The sequence below is a fragment of the Leopardus geoffroyi genome, chromosome C2 (assembly GCF_018350155.1).
Source record: "Leopardus geoffroyi isolate Oge1 chromosome C2, O.geoffroyi_Oge1_pat1.0, whole genome shotgun sequence".
In the NCBI taxonomy this organism is placed as follows: domain Eukaryota; kingdom Metazoa; phylum Chordata; class Mammalia; order Carnivora; family Felidae; genus Leopardus; species Leopardus geoffroyi.
The window spans coordinates 83,640,894-83,658,805 of NC_059333.1; the positions used below are offsets into that span (position 1 = coordinate 83,640,894).

Below are 17,912 nucleotides of genomic sequence, written 5' to 3' on the forward strand. Positions count from 1 at the left end.
CACATCTAAATAATGGCAGGCAGAGACACTTGATTCCACTCCTATTCCTATCCCCTCCAAAATAAATATAGGCTCTCAGCTAACTTCTCCACAGGTGTCACATTTCTAGATATCACTGAAAAGGAAGAACTCTTTTTTGTTTACAGTTCACATGGACAGGTTTCTCTCAACACACCTTCAGTAGCCATACCTCTCCAATGTACTTTGTATCTGATCCCAAACTCTGAGTAGATAAATGCAAAATAACAGTATCACCTCCAAGGACTATGATCATTTAAGCCTACCTCTAGTTAAATTATATGTATGTTTTAAATCCATGTGGGCAAATACTACCATCATACCATCAAATACTACCATCATACACAGAGCTATGGAAATGCTTCCTGAAACAGGTTTAAGAGCTGCCCCTGGGTGGGTGAAATGAACATACCCAGAGGCCCAAGAACCAAAGATTTAATGATGGACTAACTAGCATTGTTGGTAGCTCGTAGGATGGCTCCTTGAGGGATCAGCAGCAGTTTTCCTTTTCCTGAAGGGTTCTTGCTGTTCGTTGTAAGGTAGAGTTTGGTGCCAGGAGGCAAATTTGCCAAGTTGGCCAGATTAGTGGCTGGTAGCTGTAATGTTGCCATTACTAAAATGGTAAAGGGGAAAAGGAAAAAAAAAAAAAAAAGAGGAAAAACAGTTATGATAAATTTGAACTGAGGTCAATGCTATCTCTAAAATTAAAACGACGTAGTAAGATACTTACTGAAAAACATAAACAGTAAACTCTACAGTTTTCTTAAATACACAAGGTGGACAGTCTTAAATATCTTGCTACCTAAAAAATAATCTATATACTAGAAGAGCTTGCTGTAAACTAGGAAGGAGTATTTGTACATAAACAGGGTGACCATATGTCCCAGTTTGCCCAGAACAGTTCCAGTTTATACCTGTGTCCCAATGATTATTAATAGTAATTCTTGGGGCGCCTGGGGGGCTCAGTCGGTTAAGCCTCCGACTTTGGATCAGGTCATGATCTCACGGTCCGTGAGTTTGAGCCCCGTGTCGGACTCTGTGCTGACAGCTCAGAGCCTGGAGCCTGTTTCAGGTTCTGTGTCTCCCTCTCTCTCTGACCCTCCCCCGTTCATGCTCTGTCTCTCCCTGTCTCAAAAATAAATAAACGTTAAAAAAAAAAAAAAAGTAAAAAAAAAAAAAGTAACTCTTTTTACTCTCACAAGTACTATAGTTTAGACAGTCAATGAAATAATCACCTTATTTATGGATGAATATATATTTCCTCCCAATTGTTTAAAGCCCCTTCAATCAATTGCTAGTGATGAATGAATCTACTGATTTGAAACTAGACTTCTTATCTCTCTCACTTTCTAAGAACTAAGAAAATGCCACAGTTAACAACTGACACGTATACTATGAACCTATAATTCAGCTTTTTAAAGTCTTACCTATGTCAAAGGGCTTTCGCTTATCCCTTAGAATTTACTTCTCGATGCACAGGGCTGTAAACCTTTAAATGAGATTCTTTTTTTTTTTAATTTTTTTTTTTTTTCAACGTTTATTTTTATTTTTGGGACAGAGAGAGACAGAGCATGAACGGGGGAGGGGCAGAGAGAGAGGGAGACACAGAATCAGAAACAGGCTCCAGGCTCTGAGCCATCAGCCCAAAGCCCGACACGGGGCTCGAACTCACGGACCGCGAGATCGTGACCTGGCTGAAGTTGGACGCTTAACCGACTGCGCCACCCAGGCGCCCCTAAATGAGATTCTTTTTTTTTTTTTTTTTTAATTTTTTTTTTTCAACGTTTATTTATTTTTGGGACAGAGAGAGACAGAGCATGAACAGGGGAGGGGCAGAGAGAGAGGGAGACACAGAATCGGAAACAGGCTCCAGGCTCTGAGCCACCAGCCCAGAGCCTGACGCGGGGCTCGAACTCACGGACCGTGAGATCGTGACCTGGCTGAAGTCGGACGCTTAACCGACTGCGCCACCCAGGCGCCCCCCTAAATGAGATTCTTAAATGGAGACTTACACATCAAAACTTCTGCAAATGCTCTGAATCCAAATCCCCACAAAATGAAGCATACAGAACCATGTGAGTCACCAGAGGCAAAGGACTCTCATGGCCTCCTCCAGCCTGCTGGACTAGTCCTCCTTCTCATTACTACTTCACTGTGCAAGGTTTGGGGAACCAAGAACCTAGAAGCTGCCCCAAAACATCAGGGACTGATATTAAAACTGAGTGCCATTATCTTTCCACTACTGCCAGAACTAATCCTTTACACCACATGCATCTCAGCAAACCTCTCTGGTCTGTCACTCGTACCTGGAAGTCCAGCCCCAAACTGCTCTCCATTCCTGATCTGAGTCCACCTTCTCAGGCCCTCCTCCTCCCCCATCTCTTTCACCAAGCCCCCAGGAATTCCTGCTGTGGTCAATTACACCCTTTGTGGTCAATTACACCCTTTAGAATCTCCACCTCTTTCAACTTTAATGTCTTTTTGTGTAACTAAACACTAAAAGTCCTCTGAAGACAGGACTTCCTCTGCAGCCCCTTAGCTAAAAGCTGGTTATTTGTTTGTTTTTTAATCTTACCTCAGTGTATGAGGGCCAGGACTAGAAGAGAAGCCTTTTTGCTCTCCAGTTTGGCTTTCAGACCATTACCACCCCTCATTCCAGAGGAAAAACCTGCTGGCTCCTGTTAGGATCATGCACGGCTCTACCACCTTACCCCTTGCTTTTCTACTCTCATTTACTGAACCCCTAGTCACTTCCCCTCACTTGCTAAAGACTGACTCCTGACTCAGTCTTGCTGTATGCCAACTGTCATCCTCAGTGATAGCACTGCAGATGACCTGTTTAATTCTCTGGCTTCTCAGGTACTTCATTTTCTAAACTCCCAAGATCATTTCTTCCAATCTATCTCAAGCACTCTTTTTTAAGGCCACAAATGGACTTTGTCATCATCAGCAATTCATCACCTCTGAAATCTTTATTTTGGACATCTACTACCTTCTTTTTCTTCTTTCTTAAGAATCTTTTATATTTATTTTTTATATTTTTTCAAGTGTATTTATTTTGGGGGGGAGGGGGGACAGGGAGAGAGAGGGAGGGAGTAGAAGGGAGGGAGGGAGGGAGGGAGGGAGGGAGGGAGGGAGAGGGACAAGGAGAGAGAGAGAGAAAGAGAGAAAATCCCAAGCAGGCTCCACACTGTCAGGGCAGAACCTGCTTGAACTCACGAACTGTGAGATCATGACCTGAGCCAAAATCAAGGGTTGGTAGTGTAACCATCTGAGCCACCCAGGTGCCCCTATTTTATTTTGAATATATAAAGTTGGTTCTGGAATTAGTTTTGGGTTTTTTTTTTTTAAGATTTTATTTTTACATAATCTCTACACCGAACGTGGGGCTCAAACTCACAACTCCGAGATCGAGTCACATGCTGTACCAACTGAGCCAGCCAAGCACCCCTATTATTTAGTTTTTAAGTTTTCTTTTTTAATTTAATTTTTTTATTCAAGTACAATTAACATATAGCATGAGCTTCAGGTATACAATATAATGATACATCAGTATCTCAAAATGCTGCTGATAAATGACCATCCCAAGATTTTAAGTCTGAATACAACCCAAAGTGGAAATAAGGTCAAACAAAAATTATGTCAGACCAGAAAGCAGTTATCAAGAAAAACCCTCTATTTCTATTACTCTTGCTAAAACACACACACACACACCCCTCTTAAACTACTTACAGATCTCTACGTAAAATGTTACATGAAGAAGATTAACATATTTTTATATACTCCTTATAGCACTAACCAACAGGTTTTCTTAGAACCAAACACTGAATAAAATCACTAGCAAAGAACAGTTTAGAAAGAGCTGCTGCTGAAAGGGCCCCGCAACAATATCAGTTACCTGAACCCTGGGATCCACTCTTCTGAGGGCCGGCGGCAGTGACCTGAGCCTTGGTTAAGGCTTGCACCGGCTGAGCAACAATGGTGCCTCCACCTCCGCTCACAATTGCTTTGGCAACTCCTTGGGTCACAACTTGCTTTGGACCAACAGCTTTGGCAACAGAAGAGCTGGCCTTGGCTACAAGGATTTGGCCGCCACTGATTGCTACAGCCTGTTTCACTGCTGAAGGTAAAGTGGACCCAACTGGCACCCCAACGACCTGTTGAAAATAGAGAAGAATCCAGCAGTGCTTCTTCTCAGTCCTTTGAAGGACTCTTCGAACAGAACAGTCACTCTGTTCTAGCAAAGAACAAAGCAAAGTCCTAGCTATGACTTTAATTTAATCCTCTAGGAATGATACCTATGATAGATGTGAAAAACATTTCTCACATTTTGGATAGTATTACAATAAAAAGCTACAGTTTTTGTCTTAACCCCAGCTACTATCTAGAACTTATTTTATGTGTTTTTAATTAAAAAAAAAAAACTTAGAAAATACAGAAATACAAAGAAAAAATTTCTACTTTTCCATATATAACCTATTTTTAAATTTTACTTATTTTTATTTTTATTAATTTTTTTTTAACATTTATTTATTTTTGAGAGACAGAGAGAGACGAAGTATGAGCAGGGGAGGGGCAGAGAGAGCGGCTGACACAGAATCCAAAGCAGGCTCCAGGCTCTGAGCTGTTATGACAGCACAGAGCCCGATGCGGGGCTCAAATCCACAAACTGTGAGATCATAACCTGAACCAAAGTTGGACGCTTAACCAACTGGGCCACCCAGGCGCCCCATAAATTTTATTTATTTATTTATTTTATTTTATTTAAAATTTTTTTTTTAATGTTTATTTATTTTTGAGACAGAGAGAGACACAGCATGGGCAGGGAAGGGGCAGAGAGAGAGGGAGACACAGAATGTGACGCAGGCTCCAGGCTCCGAGCCGTCAGCACAGAGCCTGATGCGGGGCTCGAACTCACGAACTGTGAGATCATGACCTGAGCCGAAGTCGGACGCTCAACCAACTGAGCCACCCAGGCGCCCCAATTTTATTTATTTTTAAAGTAAACTCTACCCCCAACATGGGGCTCAAAATCACCACCCCAAGACCAAGAGCTGCATGTTCTATCAACTAAGCCAGGCAGATGCCCCAGAAATAACCTCTTGATATTTTTAATGTATTTGCTTCCAACTCTTTTTAATATACATTTTAAAAGATTTTTAAAATATTTATTTATTTTTGAGAGAGACAGAGCATAAGCAGAGGAGGGGCAGAGAGAAAGGGAGACACAGACTCTGAAGCAGGCTCCAGGCTCTGGGCAGTTATGACAGCACAGAGCCCAATGCAGGGCTTAAATTCACAGACCATGACATCATGACCTGAGCCTAAGTAGAACACTTAATCAGCTGAGTCACCCAGGTGCCCCTTCTTCCAACTGATTTTTAAGAAAAGTCATCTTTTTCTAAATACTTCTAATTTTTCATTTCCTTAAAGGTCAACATTTGGTTAAAAGGTCTAAGCAAGAATATTTTTTTACAAGACCCAATACCCAAATTATGAAAGTTGAAAATATCTGGTTCTGAAAATATTATAAAGTGAACTCTTTCAAGTAAGAAAATACTACAGAACTCTTCAGACAAAGTCAATAGAGGATGTTAAATTAGAAGAAACAATTCAATTAATGGTAAATTGGGGCAGGGTTTCCACTTCCCAGTTCTTTATTTCATAAAAAAGAACTTCTCACCAGGAACTAGTTGCAAAGAGTCTTTTACAAGATTAAAAGAATACCCAAAGACCTGCTCTCTAAAAGTGAAAATGAGAAAGCGTAAGTCCTTCTCACCCATCAGATTGCAGTCAAAAACTTTAAAGTCTGATAACACCAAGAAGTGGCTAAAGGGTCTGGGGAAATAGGAACATCTATCTGTTCCCTGATGAAAGAAACGTAAGTTTGTACAGCCACTCCAGACAGGTACTGGCATATCCACTAAAATTGAAAATTCACATACTCCATGTTGTAACAATTCTACTTTTAGAAATATATCCTAGAGAAATCTTAGACACGTGCTCAAGGGAATATAATGTCCAAGATAGCATTATTTATAATTACAAAAAACTGTCAACAAACTTAATACCTATAACATGTAGCAACATACTTAACGTCTACAGGTAGAGTAATGGATAAACTGTGGTATAAGACAGACAATGGAATAGCATACGCTAGAACTACATGTATCAGCATCAACAGACTGACAGTACAAATCCTGAATGGAAGGGGAGCTGAAGAAAAACAGAAAATATATATAAAAATATATTTTATGTAAATCTTCAAAATATACAACATTACATGTTATTTATGGCTATGGATTTATGCAATACAAAGTATGAACTCGAAAGCTACACATTCACATTCATGATAGTGTTGCTCTGGGGAAGAACAAAGTGGACTTCAACTCTGTCATGTTTTACTAGGAGAAAATATGAGATGAGATAAATATGAACATGTTAATTTGGGGTGGAGGATACATGGGTATTGATTATATCATTGTATTTTACTGAAATTTTAGCAACTTTTTTCAACTAAAAATAACAGGATTACCTAAGATAAATGATAAACATGCAACTGATGAATGAAACTTTTAAGTTAAATAATTAATAAACCATACATCGTTTCTTTTCAAAGAATGTGAATACAGTAAAACACACTGGCCACATGCTTGGACAATATGACTGATGTGAAGAAAACGGTCCCCTAATCAAGTGTTATAAATCACCGTGTAACAAAGAACAAAAAGTACAGGACTTTATAAGCAGTCAGACCTGGTCTCCCAGTTTTGTTCCACTAGTTTGTAGCTGGAAAAGTTATTTAATGTTTGTGAGCTTTAGCCTTAGACAACTCATTTATAAAATATGGATAAGATCATGAGGCATAAATGAGGATAAGTTTATCAAATGCCTAGCCAGTATGATGAACACAGTAAATGATAGCTGCTGCTCCCCATGGCACTGGTTATAATTAACTGAATAACAGTAATCTATGAGGCTACATGGAGATGCAAAGGATAGAGAGTGCCAAATGGATAAGCATTCGGCTAGGGCAGAGGACCTTAGTCTTAAATCCTAGACTCATTTAGTCAAACAGAAATTAAAGTATATACCAAGTGGTATCTGCTTTAAAATATCCTAAGAAGAGAAATAAGATTAGCAAAATGTTGATAATTGTTGAAACTGGGTAATGGGCATTATAGGATTCATTACAAAAGTCTCTCCACTTTCATGTAAGTTTAAGGCAGGATGGAAAGGAAGGATGGAAAGGAAGGATGGAAAGGAAGAAGAAAAGACTCAAAGACTCAACGGGGAAAAGCAAGTTAACTTAGAATAGAGAAGAAAAATCCTCCCAGCTATACTGGTGTGGTTAAAACAATCCAGATCTCTCTACTCTGACTGTATAAGCCTCATTCTGAAGGCAACATGGAGTGTCGCTGTGGCCAGAGCTGGGCATAGTCACTTCCCCTACAGATGTGGAAGTATAAACTCTTCTTATTAATCAGTTTTTTTTAAGTTTATTTATTTATTTTGAGAGCGAGCGAGCAAGCACACGAGCAAGCAGGGGAGGGGCAGAGAGAGAGAATCTCAAGCATGTTCCACATTGTCAGCGCAGAGCCCAAAGCAGAGCTTGAACCCAGAAACCATGAGATCATAACCTGAGGTGAAACCAAGAGTCAGATGCTCAACCGACTGAGCCACTCAGGCACCCCAATCAAGAACTTTTCTGTGTATTTATGGAAAAAAAAGTTTCTTAATGTAGGAAAACATTTTTGGAATACGGCACAAAGTGCCAGTTGAATCCCAATATCCATTCTTGTTTTCTCTCTCATAGTAAGAGAGCTCCCAGTTTTTAGCTATGTGGACATGGCCACATAGAATATTTCCCAGCCTAGGGCTGGTCTTCTGATTTCTGGCTAAAAGAATAGGAAGAGAAGTGATGAGTGCAAATTTTGGGTTATGCCTCCTTACACCTCCTTTTCTCTTCCTGCTGGCCAGAAATGCAAACATGGTGGCATGAGATAAAATGGTTATCTTATTAGCCCACAACCTGAGAACCAAATTTTGAGAATGGCAGAGCAACAAGATATGAGTGTCTAGATTCTTGATGATTGTCGAAGCAACATACTAGAACTGCCTACTGGTCTTTTATGAGTGAGAGAAAAACTTAGGCTTCTGGTTTTTGTATTTCTCTTTTATAGTAGTCAAACTTTTTTTCCCAATACAAGAGTCTTCACATTTCCTGAATATATCAAATTTAATAATTCACTGCATGAACTAAATTACACATCATCTATTTTCATGTTCCTTTTTTTTTTAATTTTTTAAAATGTTTATTATTTTTGAGAGAGAGAGAGAGAGAGACAGAGCATGAGCAGGGGAGGGGCAGAGAGAGAGGGGAGACACAGAATCTGAAGCAGGCTCCAGGCTCTGAGCTGGCAGCACAGAGCTCAACATGGGGCTCGAACCTATGAGCCTTCAAGCTGTGAGATTATGACCCGAGCCAAAGTCGGCCGCCTAACCAACTGAGCCACCCAGGCGCCCCTATTTTCGTGTTCCTAAACCAACAAAGAAAGCAAAAAAATCTTAAAGGAAAACATATGGATTGGACCTATTTTCTTTTCTAAAACTCCATGCATCTTAACTTGCTTTTCTCAGCTGTATCAACCTCTATTCTCACTCAACGGCTTCAAAATTTCCAGGATATGACATATGTAATCTCTCCCAAGAGCTAAATAAAATGTGGTACCCCAAGTTGGCCACAGGAGGGCAGTTTTGATTAGCAGAGCTTATCCACTAGGAGCATACCACTGGCAAGATTAGCACCTCCCAACTCCCCCCATCTTGTTTGAAAAAAGAGAATGAGGAAGTCTGGAATTCTACTGGGGAAAATCCTACTCACAGCTGTCTACAGACATCATAAGGAAGACTCTTAAGTAGGTCACTATAACCTCAAATTAGTTTTTCTTTCTTTTTTTTTTTTTTTAACAATATAACACTTTGGCCTAGAATGTGAACTTTTCCCATTCACAACACTTCTCTCTGCATTCCTAACTTCCTTTAGTGTCACAAAGCAGACACCCTTTGTTCTATATTGTTGTAAATATTTCACTTTTATTCATGCTCTGATTCAGTGTTTTTGTTTGTGCTGTGTACAGACCTTTGCAAGTCAGAATTTACTTTAACAACCAGAAAGTGAGGATTCTATGTATGCAATTTTCTCTCCAGACACTGAAGAGTATGGCCAATTATGATTTAGTACTTAATGATAAGTACATGGTACTCCTGCACATTTACATAGGATTTGTCTGTAGTCGTTTAAGCTACTATCATTTATTAAGCGCTCGCTCTGTGCTAAGTCCTTCATGTACAATGGTTTCTAATTCTCCTATAACTCTGAAAGGCAGAGGAGGGTATTACTCCCTTTTACTAGATGAAAAAACAAAGTTTAGGAAGACAAACCTGCCCAGGTCACACAAGCAAGGAGTGGCTGAGATCTGGAAAAGGCTCTAACTCCAAAGCTCACATTCTTTTTACTATGCCACACCGGTTCTTTCTCACACGAACCCACTAAGTACTTAGCTGTCCCTTAAAACAGCACCTCTCTACTTTCATGAAAAAAGATAAGCTGTATTTCTATTGTGCCAAAGTTGAATGGAAGGTAAAACAGTATCATTTTGCTCACGCTTCTGCTTTCTGGGCAGGCACTTCAGCAATAACCAGGGACAGTTGTACTTGCAGACAGCTCCTTATCTGGAGTCCAAAGCATACACTAAATTTCCTAGGTAAACAGGAAATGTCTTTTCTCATGGTCTTCTGCTTTTGCGCATTTCTTTCACACTCTTCTATGCCTTTTTCAGGTGCCCTTAAACTCTATTCAGGGCATTCTAGCACAAAGCCATCCATTTTTTCTTAGTTCTGCATTGCCATTAAGTAGGTGGCAATGTGACAAGAAAGCCAACACAGTTGTTCAGCAACACAGAGGAGTGGATTTGCAAACTGCAAAGTGTAAAAAAGTGAAACTAATTTGTTCAGAGCTTCTGAGCATAAACAGCAATGCTATATTGACTCAAAAACCTAAATCAGACATTCCATGTATCTTTGGCGAAGCAAATTAGATTCTGAAGAACATGTAAAATGCGTCTGAGTAACAAGCCCAAATAATAGTAACAGAAAGGACTTTGCCAAAAGGCTTACTCCTAAGGCCAAAAAAATGGAGCACTGGGAAGCAGTTGGGGGTGCCTGTCTTCGTAATTCTGGCTAGAGAAGCCCCAAAGTCAAATATGATGCTATAGCTTGGTGGTTCCTAATTTTGCCTAATCACATGAGTCAGCAGGACAGCTTAATAAAAATCCAGATTCCTAGGGCCCCTAAGAAGATTCTGATTCAGAAAGTTTGAGATGGGGGCCTCAGTATCTATATCTATACATTTTAAAGTTAATTTATTTACTTATTTTGAGAGAGCGAGAACGCGTGTCCATGTGGGAAAGAGGCAGAGAAGGAGGGAGAGAGAATCCCAGGCAGGTTCCGCACCGTCAGTGCAGAGCCCAATGCAGGACTTGAACTCCCAAACCACAAGATCATGACCTGAGCTGAAGTTGGACACTTAACCAACTGAGCGTCAGTATCTATATATTTTAATCATCAGATGAGTCATGACCAGATAAATTTGGGAAAGTGGTTAATGGATTCTTATAAATTTTAGAATCATACAGATTTAAAAAAATTTTTTTTTTCAACGTTTATTTATTTTTGGGACAAAGAGAGACAGAGCATGAACGGGGGAGGGTCAGAGAGAGAGAGGGAGACACAGAATCGGAAACAGGCTCCAGGCTCTGAGCCATCATGAGCCATCAGCCCAGAGCCTGACGCGGGGCTCGAACTCACGGACCGTGAGATCGTGACCTGGCTGAAGTCGGACGCTTAACCGACTGCGCCACCCAGGCGCCCCAAATCATACAGATTTTAGAACATGAATTTTTGTCTCAATTCATGTGTAGCTATCTAAACTAACCAAAATATCTAAAACCATTTTTCTATTTTAAAGTACTCTTCTCAAAGCAATTCATCTATCCCTAGATAGGCTGGCTTTCAAGTTGAAAAGCACTTCATGTAATATTCTGGATAGCTTTACAATGTATCTGCCCTCAAAATGAGATAATTTAACTATGTTCTAAAAGCGTGTTTAGGTTCCAGACAATGGCTCACAAATTTTAATTAGCTCTGCAATGGAAGATTATGGAATCAGCAGACCTCGGTTCAAATCCTGTGTCACTTGTTAGCTATATACTCTTAAGGAAGTTGGTTGACCCCTCAGAGCCACAGCTTCCTTGTTTGTAAAATGGGGTTCAGAGTATCCACCTTATAAGGCTGTTTGAGAATTACATACAGCGTGTGAGAAGAGGACACACACAGGCACTCATAAGCACAACCAATGCAGGAAAACATGAATCTACAGGCAATTTTATAGTTCTCTCGATATATTAATTCCTCACATCTCCAAATTATAAAACAAATTCTCTCGAGGGTCAAGAATCAGGAAAAAAAAAAAAGAGTTAAGAGTCAGTAAAGAGATCACACAGACTGAACATCAGAGGTGTAAACTGTAGCACTTGCCTACCAGAAATAAAGAAAACAGGAGACCTTGGTCCCATGGCCTTTACACTTGAATCAAGTGGGAAGTTGTGTACATGAAGTCTATCACCTTTATTGTCAGATGACAGTGTCCCTTTGCCTCTTCAACTGTTCTGGGGCCCTCTACATGACACACCCCTGCTCTTGTCAAAGATTACTGCAAGAGCAGATGGGTTTAACATTGACTGACTTGCTTTTTCAACATGGCTTCCATCTACGGGTTTTCTTGGAATCAGCAATCCTATCACCTGAATCTTGTCAGCACCTGCCTATTATTTAGGCAAATAATGTTCAATTACATAATGACCTCCCCATCCCTACCCAATTCAAACCTTGGAGGGCTGAATCTTTGGTGACTGGGATGTCCCTTCTCCAGCAGTTAGGACCTGTTTTTGAGGGGACACAGCTATCATGTGACCCCCTTTCACAGTCACATACTGAGGGAGTGGTGACTGGCTGGCAGCTCCTGTTGCAGGCACATGAGAGGCTTCACCAGGTTCCTGTTTGATGATTACCTGGCAACAAACATGATAATGACACTGAATAAACATTCCATGAAAAAAGCCACTAATATCTGAATCTATTCAGCTTGTAGGGATGAATGAATGAATGAAGCTCTGTAAAAACTGACCCCACCAGAAGAGTAAAACAAAAACAAAAACAAAAACAAAACAAACAAAAAAACCCCACTTAAATATAGCCCATAACAGCTATCAAAAGGACCACAAGTAGGATCTGGATTTGATCCTGTATTTCTGCAACCTAGTCCATTTGTTCCGGATTTTGGTGGCAAATGGCAGAAGAAACAAACACAACGTTTGTGCTCTCTGGAGTTACCATCTTGCTGGACTCCAAAGGCTGCCCTGTGGACACTACTGAATAAATGAAAACATGTTGCAGAAGTAAGATCTTAAGAATTAAGGCATACTAAAAAGTAACGTGTAGTAAGGTAGTGTCCGTCAACTCCAATATGCCACAAAAATTACTATGTAACAAAACCATATCAACTCATGGGATAATGCCCTAACAAATACTCACTTTTGTGAAAGCTCCAAGTCCTCCAGTTATAGGCTTGGGACTCTGAACCTTAGGGTGACTCCCAATTGGACAAAGAGGTGGCATAGATGCAAACAAAGAATCCTCCTGCTGTGTATGTAAAAATATACACTGTTCAATTATGATACAATAAGTGATTTCAGATATCCCAGTCACTTATATTTAATATAAATCTGTGACATCCTCTAGCAACATAACCAATACACAAAAGAAAACTAAAAGCTCAAAACTCTTTGGAGTCTTCCAAGCCCCCACACTTGCATTTTAATATTGTCTTAGAAACCAAATGCAAGGAAAGGCTATAACCTGGCAAGAACCTACTCATCTGTGCCCCTCACAGGCTGGAAAGACTCTTATCATACGTTTGACTCTTATCTAACATTTGTAGACTCTTATCTACAATGTAGATACAATGTAGACTCTTACCTAACAATGTAGAGTCTTATCTAACATTTGACTGACTCACTGGTGTACATGTCTAGTCCCCTGCCAGCTCGTAAGCCACTGAAGACTGACACTGTACTTTATTTCTTTTCTATCCCTAGAGTCTAGGCACTAAATAAATAAATGTAACAGGTGGTTAGAGTGTTTTAGTATTTATACCCTTTCAATAGTACTTACACAACTTATCTTTACTCTAAATAAATACCCAACACAGGCAGAAATTTTTCAATAAGTATTTAAAAGACAACAAAAAGAACCTGAAGTTATTAAATGCAAAAACAATGAAGGTCAACATTCAAAATTACTGTCACTTGTCTCTAATTCTCAAATACAAATTGTAAATTTCAGAGGCAATTTGCCATAAATTAGGGACAAGTAACAAAGTTAAGAACACTGCTTAGCTGTGTAATGAAAAGATCAACAAACATTAAAAAACAGACTGGCAGAGAATTACAGCCTTCAAGGCAATTATTACAATTTAGGCATTCATGTAACACAGTGCTCACAGACAGCACTAAACTCAGAAAAATGTCACCTTGGACCAGAAAACTATTCAACAGCATCACCATTAACTGCTTACATATAAGAAATGTTGTGTTAGCACTAGTCACATAGGAGATGATCTCTGAATTCTTAGTTCTTTCTCACACATGAGTTTCTACCTCAAAGTCTCTAGGCAGCCATGACCATGATGAGTAAGCTGAATAACCAAACAGTAGGGACTATCTTTGCTAAACAGTGAGCAGATACCTACCACTCTTAGATGAACAAGTCAGAGCATACCTGAAGTTCTAATTTTAAAGGCCTTCTTACTCTGAAGAAGGCGGGGGAGAGGACAAAGAAAAAAATTGTGGAAAGATAAGAATCATTTTCAAGTAACTACATGGCTGACACCTAGAAAAAAAATGTATTTACTCCTTATTGGTACAAATATAGGAAGAAAAGACGTATACTGCCAGATGAATAAGGAAAAATTTTATGAGGAAAAATGTGTAACAAAACTGACCCCTCCCCCCCCCTCAAAATAGTTGCCTCCTCATCATAGTAAGTTTTCAAATAGATACCAACTGTCCAACTGATGGAAGTATTGAGAAAACACTTTCTACACTAGGAAAAGGTCAAGAGTAAGGTAGGGGAGTCTGGAGTAGATGGTCTTCAAGATTCTTACTAGCTTGAAGATTCTACTTAAATTCTTGCTGAGCTTGAACTTACTGTCTTTAGAAACTGGCAAAGTGTAATAATGCAATAAGAGTATTACCTTGACAGTAGATGTTACAAAACTGCTTCCATGAATTTTAGGAATAGGGGAACCTGTTCCTTGGGAGGCCTGAGAAGCAGTAGAGAGCTTGTTTGTAGGACTTCCTGATAAGCAAGGCATATTTAAAAATAAAGCACAAAGTAAAATTTACAAAATGTAACTTTAAAGTATTTTCCACCAACCTTCCCTTTTCCCCCAATATTTTTCATTTTCAAAGGTTGAAAACTCACAACCATGAAATTATTATAGAAAAAACACTTAGAGATTCCTCCTATGAAGTTGACCACCTCATTAACCTAAAAATAGACAAGAAGCTAGTAAGGACATGTAGAAGAATAAATAAGTAAACATTATATACTCTGCTATTTAAATATAGACACCAGAACATAATGATATTGGTTATTTAACAATGTGCCAAATGTATGCATTCAAGTGAATGCTGGCTCCATAAAAGTAGTTTCACAGGAGGCTAGACCTGTTCCAAAGTGCTGCCAACATTAAACATTTTATATTCCGTCTGAACAACTGCCTTTAGGGACTGATAACAGTAAGTCTCATCTATAGCCAACAATAAATCAAGACCAAAATGGTATTTGATCACCTACTCCATTTACCAAACTTGCCTACAAAGACTTTTGGCGGATTCCTAAAACTAACCACCCTCAAAGATTCCTATTTGGCATCTCTAAATACATTCAAAAGGCTATTAAGTAATTTCTGAAAGCCTTTTTTTTTTTTTAATTTATTTATTTTGAGACAGAGAACACGCAGGCACAGGGAGCAGGAGGGAGAGAATCTTAAGCAGGCTCCATGCTCAGTGTGGAGCCCCGCATGGGGCTCAAACTCACGAACTGTGAGATCATGCATGACCTAAGCTGAAATCAAGAGTCCGACACTTAACCAACTAAGCCACCCAGGCACCCCTGAAAGCAGCATTTTTAAAGGAGCTCCACAGTTGCAATCATGGTTAAAGGACCTAACTTTTCCAAAAAAAAGTACCTGGAAAGACCCAACATACATTCATGTGTTAAATCAATTATGTTTAAAAAAGAAAAAAAATCAGTCTCATTGTAGTCACTTCTCTTTTCACTATTTCTCTTAAAGCTACAGAAACTTAGAAGCATGTGTTTACATAGTTTAACTGAAGGGACTACATAAAATAATGTTAATGAAAATACTGCGAAAAAACCTGAAAAGCCACTCTGTAGTTATAGATTATGGTGACAAACACAATGAATCCAATTCTTATTCTTCCTATCAGAGGTCCCTTTTTAGAACTGCAGAGTTCAATTTCCCTCCCACACACAAAATTTACCTTATTCACAGAAAAGTAGAGATCACTTTTTTACTTGACTGGTGAAACACATACATGGTCCACAAAGGTATTCTTTTTCTAAAGTTTAATTTGGAAAATAACTACATCGCTTGCAGGCCCAAAAAAGAATTATCTTCCAAATAAAAATAAAACATCTTTTTTTTTTTTTTTTAAAGAAAATTAATTATGGCCCACGTTTACTCTTTAGAAATTAAAAAGAAAAATTCCTAAAAAATACAACTTTTACAAAAAGTACATCTTCCCTCAAAGAAACCGCACTGGAGTTACTATTCCAGATCCCCTCCTCTTTTTATAAAGATTTCATTATTCCATTACATGACTACTAAGTCCACACTAAGATTTCATCTTTACGAAAGATCAAACCTTTGGGATAACACAAAGACTGATCAAACGCACACCTGTAGTCGGAGTGGTGGCTCCAATAACCTGCCCTGGCTTGTCCAGGATAACATAGGGATTATTAATGACAGAGCTGGCAGTGCCTTGCTTCACATGGACTGGAGTGGAAGTTGGGGTTCGAGGCAGCGGTGATGGACTTGGAGTTGATATGGGGGAACCTTTATTAATAAAAAAGAGAAAAGAGAAACCAAATAAACAAAAGAGATCTACTCAACCCATCTAAGGTGATGAAGATAATGCAAGAGGGGCAGGGCTACCAGGGAAAAGAGAATGGGACTGTGTATTTCAGACAATGAGCAACAGCAGCAGTGTAGCTGAGGCAGGGATTAGTGTACTTCCCTCTCCACATCTTTGCATCAGCAGGGAGCTTTTGAAAAACAGATTCTGAGATGCTAGCCGAGACCCACTAAATATAAATCTGTACTTTAACAAGATTCTCCCCCATACACCCATCCCAAGGCACATTAAAGTTCAAAAAGCAGAGCTTTATATAACAGCGTGAAACCGCTGAATCCCTAAATAAAACTCTTAACAACTTGGGCAGATTGTTATAATTATGGTTACACTCAAAGACACTAAAATTAGAGGAAATAAGTAAGTGAACAGCCAGACTTACAAACCAGGCAGGAGTCTTGATTTACAATTAATTTCCAATAGGAAAATAGGAAATTCACCCACCCAAAACAAGTCTGCCAATACTATGTCAGAGCTACAATCCGGAGATACCTGTTCCCACAGAACACTCTCAAAGGTTACCCATGTATCATTAAATATCCTCAATGGTTTTTGTATCGATCAAATGTGTCATCCATGAATTTCTCTAAACTTCAAACCAATTTCTATGTCAGCCTATTTCACCTCTGAAGCAGCAAGTTCCAAAATGCTTCTAACTTGTAGGTAAAATTATACATCCTTCACCTTTCATGAATTTCAAAAACTTAGATATTTCTGCTTAGTTGTCTGTTTTTAGCACCAAAGACTCCTTTTCTCTCCCTTCATATACAGAAGGCTCCCACTGCCTAGCTATTTCTGCAGACTCTCTTTCATGTCTTTTCTGAAGTGGTATAGTCAAAACCATGAAGTATATTCCTACCAGAAGCCTACCTAACATGAGACTGTCATGAGACAATGGACAATTCAACTTTAGTGAAAGTGAAGGCTCAGAACTACCCACTGATAACAGAAATGAGTAATGTTCTGTGTGGTTAGAGAGTATAAAAGACATTTCAATCCCAAACCAATTCCCACCTTTAAAGCTTTAACTCCACACCAAAAGGCCTCTAATTTTTCTTTTTTATTACTAGTCACTCTGGTTTCTATATATAATCCATAACCTTAATCTCTACCTTAGCTGAAACCATACATCCTAGTAAACATTTTACCTGCACCAATTCCTGGAGATGAAACTTGACTGCTTTGAATTTCATTTCTTTCCTTGTAACTATTTCCATATGAGATGACTTCTGTTTTTGCTTTGTGACAACTTTGCTAATTAACAGCTCACTTGTTAAATAAAAAAAACCCTACTTTGGGGTGCCTGGGTGGCGCAGTCGGTTGAGCGTCCGACTTCAGCCAGGTCACGATCTCGCGGTCCGTGAGTTCGAGCCCCGCATCAGGCTCTGGGCTGATGGCTCAGAGCCTGGAGCCTGCTTCCGATTCTGTGTCTCCCTCTCTCTCTGCCCCTCCCCCGTTCATGCTCTGTCTCTCTCTGTCCCAAAAATAAATAAACGTTGAAAAAAAAAAAAACCCTACTTAAAAGAACTTAAAAAAAGAAAGCCATAATAC

General features: G+C 39.3%; 1 protein-coding gene across 4 annotated transcripts in view; it reads right to left on the minus strand.

The window, feature by feature from the left end:
* YEATS2 (YEATS domain containing 2) overlaps window positions 1–17,912 on the minus strand; it is a 116,092-nt gene that overhangs the window by 36,028 nt on the left and 62,152 nt on the right. For all 4 annotated transcript variants that reach the window (XM_045502810.1, XM_045502807.1, XM_045502808.1 and 1 more), the window contains exons 12-17: window positions 16,127–16,285; window positions 14,393–14,496; window positions 12,673–12,780; window positions 11,967–12,149; window positions 3,917–4,175; window positions 470–631 (exon numbers count right to left, since the gene is read on the minus strand). In XM_045502810.1, the coding sequence (XP_045358766.1) occupies window positions 470–631; window positions 3,917–4,175; window positions 11,967–12,149; window positions 12,673–12,780; window positions 14,393–14,496; window positions 16,127–16,285 (975 nt within the window). The remainder of the gene's footprint in view (window positions 1–469; window positions 632–3,916; window positions 4,176–11,966; window positions 12,150–12,672; window positions 12,781–14,392; window positions 14,497–16,126; window positions 16,286–17,912) is intronic.